Genomic DNA, 14195 nt, shown 5'->3' on the forward strand with positions numbered 1-14195 from the left:
TATTATAAATAGTGGTAGTCTGATATTTTTTATGACTTCGAGAGCAGGGTGGACGATAGTCAATATAAAGCTGATATATTTATATTTTCGTATTTATTTTACTTGCATTCTGAAATCCTATTATAGTATTTTTCACAAATAAATTGTTAAAAATATATGAATGAAAAGGAAGTAAACACGGTAACTAACTTCACATTACTCCAGTCTTCAGTCACATGGTCCTTCAGAAATCCTTCTAATAAGATGATTTGAATTTCAAGAAACATTTATTATTGTGCTGCTTCATATTTTTGTGGAAACTGTGATACATTTTTTAGAGTCCTTTGCTGAATTGATTTTTTTGAAACATTGTAGTCACTGTTACTTTTGATCCATTTAATGTGCCTTTGCTAAATACATTTTAATTTGTTAAAAAAAAACATCTTGCTGACTGTAAACTTTAAACAAATGGTAGTGTATATGACCCAGCTCTTGCTGAATCTTTAATGAGTAAAAGTCACTTGTGAACTAAGATCAAACCCTCATAACGCTTCAGGCTCTGAGTGGTTGTGTGGAGAGCGTGGAAGATCACGGATACCTGGTTGACATCGGAATCGGTGGCACTAAAGCTTTCCTGCCCAAAAAGAGCACAGCGTCAAAACAAGGTAGTGAATCAGGTGCAAATACAGCAACATGACATTTGTGAATAAACTGTTTTATCATAGTTTAGTGACAAAATGAATCATCCACATCATAATGGATGGAAGAGGATTACCGGTCGTTCACTTAAAAAATAAAATTGCCATAATTTACTCGTCTTCATGTCATTCAAAACAAGTATGGCTTGAGCTAGTCCTAGGATATTAAAAATAAACTGCATAAATATTATTTACAATTTTACCTTTTATATCATATGTTACGTCATAAGACAAACCATAACAGCTGTCAGGATAAGTGCAGTATTATGATTGTATGTTTCCTGTTTATCTCAGATATGAATGTGGGTCAGTACGTGTCGGTCCTGATAGAGGAAGTCAAGAACGATGGACGTGTGCTGCGTCTGTCCCAGAATCCCCAGGCTCTCGCAAAGGCCTGTGCTACAGCTCAGCATGGATGGACTCTAGACACCCTTCTGCCTGGACTTCTGATCCGCGCGCGTGTAAAGAGGGTAAGCAGGCTCCCTGCAGGGCCTTAAAAAGCCTTACAAAGTGTTCAATTCAGTTTTATCAAAATGAAGGCCATTCAGAGTTTCCTATATTAAATGGTATAAGAAAAGTCTTTAATTGAAAATGAGGTCAGATTACTTGAATAAAAATTAAGAACCTTAAAAATACCCTGGTAAGTCAGCTGGATGTAACACATCCACAAGTGTAATGGAGTACTACAGTCGTGTCCGGACGTGAAAACTCCATGCATTTTTTTTTTTTTAAACGATAACTTTTTGTACTTTTAAAATCAGCCTTACTGTGAGCTACGAGGTGGTAAATTGGTGATATTTGCTTCTTTTGAAGCCGTCAGTCAGTGTAATTTCAACTCATGTTTAAAATAATCATGTTTAACAGTGCAATTTGTGGTGAAAAACTACATTAACCATGATGCTGTAGAACGCTTTAAACCAGCAGGGGTGGGCGATATAGCCTCGAAATTATATCACGATATTTCAAGAATATTTGCGATACGGATATTTATGACGATATAGAGAAAATATATATGGAACAACATTTTATTGTAATTGCAATCAAATGTAAGCAAAGTTAAATAAAAGTAGCCATGGCACAAGTTGGTAGTGTTTTCCCTGGAAATCTTAAGTAAAAGTATAACATAACTCCTTAGCATTTTAATGTAACAATAACTAAGTAGTCTGATTGGTTGGAAGGTGTGCAATAAACTCGTTTGATGGACAGATAGTTTCAAGTCAGTTGAATCACCGTTCTATATTAATGCGCTGTTTTCATTTAAGTGCACAAACACACACACATAGGCTTACGTCACTCGCATGCAGAGCGCGGAGATCGCGCTGCACACACACACACACACACACACACACACACACACACACACACACACACACACACGTCACTTGCATACAGAGCACGTAGATCGCGCTGCGCAAACACACAAACATTTAAGTGCACAAACACACACACATAGGCCTACGTCACTCGCATACAGAGCGCGGAGATCGCGCTGCACACACACACACACGTCACTTGCATACAGAGCACGTAGATCGCGCTGCGCAAACACACAAACATTCATGAGCACAGACACTTGTTATCAACACCATGACTTCTTCACCCAATTCTTTTTATACCCCTTCGCCTTCCCCTACCCCTACACCTACCCGTTCCCCTTGCCCCTTGAAACAGAGTGGCAAGGCGTAGGGGTGAAAATATTCCCCTAAGAAATGGGACACCACTACTACACCATTACACGCCATCACACGTCATATGTCATCCTACTGAAGATTGTTTAACAAATTACTCCCTCCCAACAGAGTTTTGCGCTGTATTTGGACTTAATAAAACAGCACTCGTTTTCAGTTCAAAAATGTATGAGCCAGAGTTTCCTAAGATGATACAGAACATACAAGACCAGTGAAACTGCTTTTCCTGCTCTTAATCTCAGACAGGTGGTGTTGTTGTGCACGCTAGGGAACATAAATCGCCATATGTCATCGCACCGCTATATCATTGACATCGCAATATGACACTTTTTTTATCATTTAAAAATGTATACCGGTGTTATCGTGGATGGTATGATATGGCACACCCCTAATTAAAAGCACTCTTTAGTGTTTTTAATAAATCCTTATGGGAAAAATGAATGAAGAAAATACTTCCTGAACCAGCGCTGCTGAAAATGTGGGTGGGCACAGTAGTACTCTATGGTCAATCCTAAAATACTTCCTCCTATCCTAGTTTAATGTACGACTGTTCATATATGATCTGTTTATATGTTGAATTCCATTTTTACAAGTGTTTTAGATCAATGTATTTACCTTTGAGACATTAATATAGCTGTCCACTGTCTTGTCATGCCAGGTTACTCATCACGGGCTTATCGTGACATTTCTTTCATCTTTCACCGGAGTGGTTGATTTTCTGCACCTTGATGAGGAGAAGGCGTCGACCTACAGCCAAGGACAGGAGGTACGAGTCCAAAGACCATAGAAATAGTGCTTCAAAATCAGGGTTGGAAAAATGCCTTTTCTAATGTATAAATCATACTAACATAAGTGCACCTCAGGAAACAAAAAAAAATGCTGTTTATTACTCCTTTTAGATAAACAAAAAGTAATAAAAGTGACAAAAACACAAAACAAAATAATACAAAAAAGTAAATAAAATTTCAATAATTTAAAATATTAATAAAAACCGCAATAGTATATAAATAGTACTAAAATAACAGTCATTAATTAGGTTCTTTCTGCATCTTCCCACTCTTTTCAGGTCCTGGCACGGGTTCTGCATGTAGAGCCATCCACGCGACATGTGAGCTTGTCCCTGCGCAGCCATCTCCTGCCACCAGGAGGCGCTGTGCTGGATGAGTACGTCAGTCAGCGGGTGGGTGAGGTGGTGCAGGGCTGCAAGATGACTGATTTGCACCATCACTCAGGAGCCTTGATGAAGATGCCTGATGACACCAGAGCCTTTGTGCATGTGAGTATGGGAGAGTGACAAAGCTTTTTGACTCTGAATCAGTCCAACCAGTTGCTTTGCAAAATGATTCATTGTTTTGAAGTGTTCGAACACTAAAGGCTGGCGGCAACTGCTGGTGTAAATGCAATGGAAAAACTCATGTATAATGCAGTGATATTTTGGATTTCTTTTCATTTGAAAGTTTTAGTCATTTTGCTGTATGATTTTGATTATATATTTTTCTAATATAGTTTGTTTTTTGTTTATTGCCATCTTGTCAGATTGCTGAAATGAAGTGTTTAAGTTTTGTAATTTCAGTTAACATTAAGTGTTTTTTTATTGTTTTTAGTTAACTTTAATAACCCTGGTATTATGGCCTTTTACAAGCCAATTGCCAATGTTTTCATGAAAGTCTAGTCTATTAAATGTAATCTAAAATAATTAAACATTAAATATGAAGGTTCTGTAAAATTAGTGTTTTTATCCATTTATAGTGCTTGATTTGTGTGTTATTAGGCAGGGATTTGGCAGTGTACGTAATTAGAAGCAATTAAATATAATTCTCGTTTTTGTATTATACCACCATAAGTAATAAAATTCATTAAAAATGAACCTGCATTATAAAACCAACCCAAGATCAGTTAAAGGGATAGTTCACCCAAAAATGAAAATTATACCATAATTTACCCCTCCCTCAATCCATCCTAGGTGTGTAATGACTTTCTTCTTTCAGCCAAACATAATCGGAGTTATATTAAAAAATATCCTGGCTCTTCCGAGCTTTATAATAGGAGTTAATGGTACCTTGTTTTTGAAGCCCCCAAAAAGTGCATCTATCCATCATTAAAGTAATCCATTTGACTCCAGGGAGTTAATAAATGCCTCCTGAAGCGAAAAAATGCATTTTGTAAGAAACAAATTCATATTTACAACTCTATAATCACAGGCTTTCATCATTTTTGAATGATTTGAACACTTATGACAGGCTAACTTCTGTTGAAATCACATCAATTGGCGAGTTCAGTACAAGCTACGAACTACTGATTCGAAATAAACGATTTGCAAATGTTTCAAAGCTTCATGAAGCAGTGTTTCACTATTACACACATGTGAGTCTGATGGCATTTTATTTCCTTTTTGCATGTAGAAAAACCTCATGAAGGAGCCATCAGAAGAGTCCGCTTGCTGTCCCAGTCTGAACACTCTCTGAGGATCATAGATTACAGTCCTATGGAGCAAATTCACCTGGCCACGCTGCGTAGGTTGGTTGACATGCCGTCGCTATGTGGTTTCTAGAGTGTTCTTCTGGGTGGACAGTTTGTTTTATGATTGGTGTTGTTATTTTGTTTTATAGGAGCACTATTGCAACGACCTTCTTCAGATATCAAGACATCAAAGTGGGACAAATTGTTGAGGTGGGCAAGACAAAAAATAAATGAATCTTCAGCAAATGTCACATAAAACAATGAATGTAATGGCGATAACATGCTGCTTCTGGGTTTCAGGGTAAAGTTTCGGATTTGCAGGAACATGGCGTTTTCGTGAGGGTAACGGACCACATCAGAGGAATGATACCCAGAATTCACCTTGCCGATGTCGTCCTTAAGAACCCAGAGAAGATGTTTTATGAGGGTTTGAAAGTCAAGTGCAGGGTGAGGCTGTTTAACCAGAGACGATAAAGTTGTCATAATGTTTTTTCTTTTTTCTTATTATTAGTCATGCAGTATCTGAAAAAGAAAGCTTTTGTAACTTTATACACTACCGTCCAGAAGTGACAGTATAGACATTTATAATGTTACTTTCTATGAGGCATGGGCCGGAATAAGATTTAGATGGTTTGATAACCTTAAGCGAAAATGTCGCGGAATCAATGTATTGTGATTACAGCTCTTAAATTTTTTAATTATAATTTTTAATTATAAAATAAATTAGTTATTTTTTAAATGTCAGGTTAAAACAGGTAAAATAAATAATTGAATTCATCTTATTTAAATAAGAATAAATGCAGTCACTTAAGTGAACCTAAACCTGCAGCTCAACAATAATTCTGTCAGTATCACTATCGTCAAAGATGACTGGCAGTTAGGGATCGATATGGGTAGATGCGGATCAGCTGATGCGAGCTAACCCTATGCTTGATTTAAATTATTTTCTGTAAAAAGGAAAAAAAACCTATATTAGGGCTGTCAATAGATTAATTTTTAATCGCACGCTCATCGTGAAATGAATCATATGCCATTTATCTCATTAAACGCATTGGTTTTGTCATAGTTTGCTATATCCAAAGTAAACAATCAGATTGAAGGGTGATTCTCATAAAACTGTATTTTCTGCAAGCTTCAAGGATCATATATAATGCATATATAATACATTTATACACACCTAAGCACCCATGAAAAATAGACTTTACATAAAAAAAAGTTTCAGAATTCACTTTGTGTGTATATATATATTACAGAGCAACAACAACGAGATTGTTTTCATTTTAGACGTCAAGCTGCGATACCGAAAAGGACCACATGGAGACGCCAAAAAAACGTCAAAATCAAACGCTTTGTTACTCATTGCGCGGCTCGCACCAGCTAAATCTGTGGCTTGCATGGCAGTACATAATACGGTGAAATGATCATGCAGTCAATACATATATTTCATAAAAACAAGCAGGGCTATAACATAACCCATTAAAAACTCATTGTCTGCTCTATTACAAATAATTTATATTAAAAAAATACCCAAAACCAGCGGCATTACAAACTTGCTCTGCCCTTACGCCCATGACTCACTGCGGAGTTGTCAGTTTTGGCTGTTTTTCCAGCTTTTAACGGTGAATGTGCTCTTATAGATCAACACGTTCTCATGAAATGCATATATATATATATATAACACAATTTGTATTTATTTCCCCATACACGGTTTGTTGTTTGTGCATCAGACACTCGAGCGCTTACTGTACGACCAAAATTGCGCTCTTCAGAAACAATCACAGAATACCACAGCTCGTTTTTTTTTTTTTTTAAAGCAAAGCACACATTGGAACGAACAATTCACTAAAAACGCAATGTGAGTCTCTATTCTCTCTGATATGTCTGATGTAATCAGCCTGACTTTCTTTACATTAGCACTGTTTTGGACTGTGTGAATGATTTTGATTGCTGGATCACTGAAAACTTTCCCAGAGTTTAACAGCTTAAAATGGCCTGATCACAAACAGAGAAGCAGAATTGGGTAAAAGAATGGATATTTCTTCCTACCAGAGTTACAGGTGCTGTAGATGCTCAGTGTGATTGTGATAAACTCCCGATTTCTAACATCATCTAACTGCGTGACGAAAATTACGTTAATGAGGCAACTTCACGTACTTCTGTAATTTAATTGTGTTAAATTATTTTAATGCGTTAAGGACTTTAAATTAATCGCACGCGTTAGCGTTGACAGCCCTTTTGACAGGGTGTTCAAATACTTATTTTCCTCACTGTATGTATATATATATATATATATATATATATATATATATATATATATATATATATATATATATATATATATATATATATATATATATATATATATATATATATATATATATATATACATATATATATATATATATATATATATATATATATATATATATATACATATATATATATATATATATATATATATATATATATATATATATATATATATATACATACAGTGAGGAAAATAAGTATTTGAACACCCTGCTATTTTGCAAGTTCTCCCACTTAGAAATCATGGAGGGGTCTGAAATTGTCATTGTAGGTGCATGTTCACTGTGAGACATAATCTAAAAAAAAAAAAATCCAGAAATCACAATATATGATTTTTTAACTATTTATTTGTATGATACAGCTGCAAATAAGTATTTGAACACCTGTCTATCAGCTAGAATTCTGACCCTCAAAGACCTGTTAGTCTGCCTTTAAAATGTCCACCTCCACTCCATTTATTATCCTAAATTAGATGCACCTGTTTGAGGTCGTTAGCTGCATGAAGACACCTGTCCACCCCATACAATCAGTAAGAATCCAACTACTAACATGGCCAAGACCAAAGAGCTGTCCAAAGACACTAGAGACAAAATTGTACACCTCAACAAGTCTGGAAAGGGCTACGGGGAAATTGTCAAGCAGCTTGGTGAAAAAAGGTCCACTGTTGGAGCAATCATTAGAAAATGGAAGAAGCTAAACATTAGGGCTGTGTTGAAAAAATCGATTCACCAATTCTGAATCGATTTTCATATTAATTTCTAAAGATCGATCCGTAACTCAGAGGATCGATTTAATAATAGGCTTACATTTTCCCCGTGAATTTTAATTTGCCGCGTCATTGAATTCATGCATTCGAGGTGGAAGGACATTAAAACAACGAACATGGCATCTTTGAAAACTCCAGAAACGCTAAAAGCTGCGATCTGGCAGATTGTGGTTTCTCTTGATTTCAGGCGTTAATCCTCCGAAGCCGTACAGGGTGCGTCCCTGCCGCTTCAGCGTGCTTTCTTAAAAAACACTTATCTAAATCTCGAAGATCGGATCAGATCAGATCGGATCGAATCGAATAATGATAATTGATTCAAGATCTTGAGAATCGGAGTCGAATCGATTCTTGAAATTTGAATCGAAACCCAGCCCTACTAAACATGACTGTTAATCTCCCTCGGACTGGGGCTCCATGCAAGATCTCACCTCGTGGGGTCTCAATGACCCTAAGAAAGGTGAGAAATCAGCCCAGAACTACACGGGAGGAGCTGGTCAATGACCTGAAAAGAGCTGGGACCACCGTTTCCAAGGTTACTGTTGGTAATACACTAAGACGTCATGGTTTGAAATCATGCATGGCACGGAAGGTTCCCCTGCTTAAACCAGCACATGTCCAGGCCCGTCTTAAGTTTGCCAATGACCATTTGGATGATCCAGAGGAGTCATGGGAGAAAGGCATGTGGTCAGATGAGACCAAAATAGAACTTTTTGGTCATAATTCCACCAAACGTGTTTGGAGGAAGAAGAATGATGAGTACCATCCCAAAAACACCATCCCTACTGTGAAGCATGGGGGTGGTAGCATCATGCTTTGGGGGTGTTTTTCTGCACATGGGACAGGGCGACTGCACCGTATTAAGGAGAGGATGACCGGGGCCATGTATTGCGAGATTTTGGGGAACAACCTCCTTCCCTCAGTTGGAGTATTAAAGATGGGTCGAGGCTGGGTCTTCCAACATGACAATGACCCGAAGCACACAGCCAGGATAACCAAGGAGTGGCTCTGTAAGAAGCATATCAAGGTTCAGGCGTGGCCTAGCCAGTCTCCAGACCTAAACCCAATAGAGAATCTTTGGAGGGAGCTCAAACTCTGTGTTTCTCAGCGACAGGCCAGAAACCTGACTGATCTAGAGAAGATCTATGTGAAGGAGTGGGCCAAAATCCCTCCTGCAGTGTGTGCAAACCTGGTGAAAAACTACAGGAAACGTTTGGCCTCTGTAATTGCAAACAAAGGCTACTGTACCAAATATTAACATTGATTTTCTCAGGTGTTCAAATACTTATTTGCAGCTGTATCATACAAATAAATAGTTCATTAGTTCATACATTGTGATTTCTGGATTTTTTTTTTGTTTGATTTTGTCTCTCACAGTGGACATGCACCTACGATGACAATTTCAGACCCCTCCATGATTTCTAAGTGGGAGAACTTGCAAAATAGCAGGGTGTTCAAAAACGTATTCTCCTCACTGTATATATATATATATATATATATATATATATATATATATATATATATATATATATATATATATATATATATATATATATATATATATATATATATATATATATATATATATATATATACATATACATATACATTTATCATTTTTTTTTGTGCACTTTTTCCCCATTTAATGCAGTCTGGGCAGTCACTACAAACTGTTTTTGTAACCTTTCTTCTAATTATTTTAACTGATTTTTTTTTTAGGTATTGTCAATGGATGTTCTCCATAAGAGGTTGATCCTGACCAGGAAAAAGGCGCTTGTTGAGTCCACACTCCCTCTCTTCCAGTCCTACTCTGATGCCAGGGTGGGCCGCATCTCTCACGGCTTCATCGTATGTGTGAAAGAGTTTGGCTGCATCGTTCGCTTCTATGGAGATGTGAAGGGTCTGGTTCCTGTGGCGGAGCTGTCCACAGAACGTGTGGAGAATCCAGAAGGTCTCTTCTTTGTGGGCCAGGTCAGAGCAGCATTTAAAAATGATATTTAAGTGCATCTAGTTACAATAATTTAACTTTGGTTTCAGTGGTAATGATGCTGAAAATTCAGCTTTGTAATGTCATGGAATAAATTACATTTTAAATTATAATGTTTCACAATAGTACAGTTTTTACTGTATTTTTGATCAAATAAGTGAAGGCTTAGTTAAAATAAAATGCTGTATCTTGTCACACATTTCTGTCTCTTGAAGTGTTTTCACCTTCAGTTCACACTAATTAACACTTTGTGGGATTATTTTAATTATTTTCTGCAGGTTGTCCAGGCCAAAGTCTTGAGGTGTGACCCGGAAAATAAGAAGTTATGTTTATCCTTCAAGGCTGTTACTGAGGGAGATATAAAAGGGGCGCAGACTGAGAAATTTAGCTTTGTGGTTGGAAAGGTAATTTTACTGAAACAACTTTTTATACTTGTTATCTTTGCAAACCACTGGAAAATGAAAAAAAAAAAAATACATTAGTAGCTACATATATCTCTCCATGTCATTTCCCATTAAGGCAGCCAATGCAAGAGTATGCCGCAAAGTCCTGGATGGTCTGGAGGTCTCCATTGTTCCTGAGGAGGCGCCAGCTTTCATACCCACAGTGCATCTCTCTGACCATGTGTCCAACTGCTTTTCCCTCTGGATGGCGCTGGAGGAGGGTGACACCATCTCTAATATGATGTGTCTCAGCAAGAACAAGAAGAAGGGCATTGTATCCTCACACAACCATTCTTATCGTTGGCAGTAAAAATAAGTCGTTTAGCAACTAAAAAAAATCTCTATCTTATGCCTAAATGACATTGATTTGGCTGTCTATTAAAACTTTGAAAAGTACGATCACAGCAAACATTCAAATCTGTGTTGGCGCTGAACCAGAGAGAGTGGTTTGTATAGATAGAACTGAGAAGTTTATAGTTTTGATATAAACACTGATGTGATCAAAATAGAGTGAATCACCTTTTTAAAGTAACTTGGCACTTCAAATTGTTTCAATTAAGCCGTTACACTGTAGGTGTCGCCAAGTGACAGTTTAAAAAAAGTGTCATTGAATCATTCATTCAAGAGATTTGTTCAAAAACGCTGATTCATCCAGTAATGAAACAAGTGAAGGATTTGTGAGTGAGTCATTGAATCATACATTGAAGAGATTCGTTCAAAAACGCTGATTCATCCAGTAATCAATGGCCCTGTCCCAAATGGCACACTTCATGTGCACTTTCAGTCATGTGGACTTACAATGGCCGCTGCGTGCGCGTGTCCGTTAAGTCCACAAGGCCGCAGGGTGTCCCATTTGTAATTTTTGGGTCTCAGAAGGGTGCTCGCGAGCACCCCCTTTGAGGTCGATATGTCCACTTCTGCCGAGCCAGCACTGGTGCGGGTTACGCAGTAGACTTCTTCCTGGCAGTCAAAGCGGCATTACGTTGTGAAAGTGCGGACCCGGAGGAAGGCCGTGAGGGTTTAGGTTGCCATTTGGGACCGGGCCAAACAAGTGAAGTCTTTGTGAGTCATTGAAGAGATTCAGTTTAAAATGCTGATTCATCTAGTAATCAAACAAGTGAAGGATTTGTGAGCGAGTCATTGAATCATACATTGAAGAGATTCGTTCAAAAACGCTGATTCATCTAGTAATCAAACAAGTGAAGTCTTTGTGAGTCATTGTTTCATTCATTGAAGAGATTTGCTAAAAAAACGCTGATTCATCCAGTAATCAAACGAGTGAAGTTGTTGGCTGCGTCCAAAATCACATACTCTCTTGAGTAGGTATTCAATTTGAATAAGTAATTACTTCAAGACCGCTAAATAAGTATGTATTATATAGTATGAGTGTGTGTAGTATGAATGTAATCCGGACGTACTACATTCTTCATGTTGTCATTCACCTCCTTTCATAAATCCTGTCCCGTGGCCTCATGGGATAGTAGTGTCCATCGTATGCTCACTTCAGAATATTGCCAGTATTAGGTCATACGGGTACTTTTATGAGTACTGTGAATATTGGACAAACTACTTTTGTCACACTTTTTCTCAGCTACTATTTAGTAGGGAGGTATGCGATTTCAGAAACAGCCTTTATGAGCGAGTCATTGAATCATTCATTCAAACAGTTTAGTTTTTTCCAAAATAATTAATTCTAATGACACACTCACTAACTCAAACACAAAAAAATTGTTTTTCAATTCATCCACAATCCTGCAGCTTTAATCTGCATACCGTTCAGTTCTTCTTAACCTAGTCCTGTTCAGACTCTCACAAAGAAACCCCTTCTGAGGGCCTGTCTGGAGGACGGCAACATCCCGCAGCAGTTCTCTGAGCTCCAGGTGGGGATGCAGATGCTGGGCTGGGTGAAGAACGTCATGCCTTATGGAGTCTTCGTCGGTTTCCCACACGAACTCTTCGGCCTCGCTCCTAAAGATGTATGTTAGCATTTTGGTCGTTTGGATAGTATTTTGTGTGGAAATGACACGTTTTTGGTGATGACTAGGGATGGGTGCCACAACTAATGTCATTAACATTTAAACAGATTTTATAACTGATTAGTCAAATAGTTTAAAGGGATAGTTCACCCAAAAATGAGAATTCTGTCATCATTTACTCATCCTGAAGTTGTTCCAAACCTATAAGGTGTCTTTGTTACACTGTAATTATACATTTAACTACATGGACTCGCTTAGCAGTATTGTTTACTCAACTAGTCTGACATATCCCTAGTGCAGATGTGATGTGTTTCAATCTCATTGTAGGCAATGGCTGACCAGTTCATCACAGAAACATCAGCCGTCTTTGAGATCGGCCAGACGGTTGTTGCCATAGTGACCCATCTGGACGAAGAAAAGCAAAGGTTTTTGGTCAGCCTGAGGGTGTCACAATTGAGTCTCTTGGAGCAAGGGGCTAATGGCATGCTGATCCAGGGTCTGAAGGAAAGGAAGGACATCTTTGAGATTGTTACTTCCAGAGGTACGAGTGTAGGCTCTGATGAACAACGAAAGATTTCTGCCCTTTATACTATATTTTAGTGTCTTTAATCAAGTTATCCAACTCTCTGTCCGTCTCCAGGGGAGTCTGACGTCCTACAACAGCTCTCTGCTGTATCACTAGGAGATAAAATGAAGATGACAGTGGGAGATACCAAAGAGGACGGCTCAGTCACGCTGAGCTCAGATCAGCTCAGTGAAGCCACTGTGTTGGCCTCAAAGTTCCACACAAATGGTGAGGACTGCCTTTCTTTTTAAAATAAAGTTCTGTACTCCAAATGTTACTAGTAACTAGTAATTACACTCATTTTAACTTTTGCTCTTAAGAACACAACTCAATAGCAGTTCTCGGTCCATTTCAAGTTGACATGACTTGATTCAGTCAAGAACTGCTGCAACCGATTCAGTGATTGAGCCGTTAGGGGATTCAAACTGGTTTGAATTCGAGACTGATTTGTGAACATTTTGACTGATTCATAACTGATTTGTTCTTCTTCTTTTAAAAAAAAATCAGACTGAAAAACAATGTCAGAGTTTTCGTATCTAGAGTGTTTAAAGTCCTCATGAAATCAAAATCAATCTTATTTACTTTAGCACACATTACAGGTCTTAGGGTGAACAATTAATCCGTGCAAGTTAATACACAGAAAAAAAATAGTTTGCCGTGGTAATCTTTAATCAAAATCTGAAAGTAACTTCCGGTCTGGAATGGCGTTCCCTTTCCGATGACGGCTTGAGTTTGAATATCCTTAACCACTCTCCTCTAACCGTTAGTCTGTTATGAGTGAGAGATGGAGAGGAGGAGCGCTGAAGTAAAACCCTGCCCTCTATTCAATATTCCGTCTCACTTGGAAATGCGTCACAGCACTGAAATAAAATCAGTTGCAACTTCCGGTTCACTGGGACTTTAAGGGTGTGTTCACACTTGGCATGTTTGGTTGGATTAAAACGAACCCTGGTGCGATTGCTCTGTTAGTGCGGAATAAGTGTGAACGCTGCCATCCAAACCCTGGTGTGCACCAAACAAGCGGACCGAGAGCACTGAAAAGATGGGTCTCGATCCGCTTCCATACGAACTCTCGTGCAGTTCGACTGAAATATGAACACAATATGGACCAAAGACATGTAAACAAACCAAAAAAACAGGACAGGATGTCACAAGATGCGACCCTAAAAAGGACAGAATGCTCAAGCATACCTGTTTTTTCTCGTCATCGTCGTGATGTTGCCCATCACAGTTCGGCACAGGCGTCAGAATTGAGTCTCCTCACAGCAGATCTTCACGTGTGACGGAGGGATTCCTGCCGCTGTTTTGACTCCTTTACACAATTTA

At 38.2% G+C, this 14195-nt stretch overlaps 1 protein-coding gene across 1 annotated transcript in view; it reads left to right on the forward strand.

Moving 5' to 3' along the window:
* Window positions 1-14195, forward strand: part of pdcd11 (programmed cell death 11) — a 35695-nt gene that overhangs the window by 1838 nt on the left and 19662 nt on the right. The window contains 14 exon segments of the mRNA XM_079813236.1: window positions 536-644; window positions 972-1147; window positions 3024-3131; window positions 3432-3641; window positions 4768-4795; window positions 4798-4882; window positions 4975-5035; window positions 5126-5272; window positions 9618-9869; window positions 10164-10289; window positions 10405-10602; window positions 12134-12304; window positions 12632-12845; window positions 12945-13097. Of these exon segments, the coding sequence (XP_079669362.1) occupies window positions 536-644; window positions 972-1147; window positions 3024-3131; window positions 3432-3641; window positions 4768-4795; window positions 4798-4882; window positions 4975-5035; window positions 5126-5272; window positions 9618-9869; window positions 10164-10289; window positions 10405-10602; window positions 12134-12304; window positions 12632-12845; window positions 12945-13097 (2038 nt within the window).

Source organism: Gobio gobio (genome assembly GCF_949357685.1).
Source record: "Gobio gobio genome assembly, chromosome: 3".
NCBI classification, from domain to species: Eukaryota; Metazoa; Chordata; class Actinopteri; order Cypriniformes; family Gobionidae; genus Gobio; species Gobio gobio.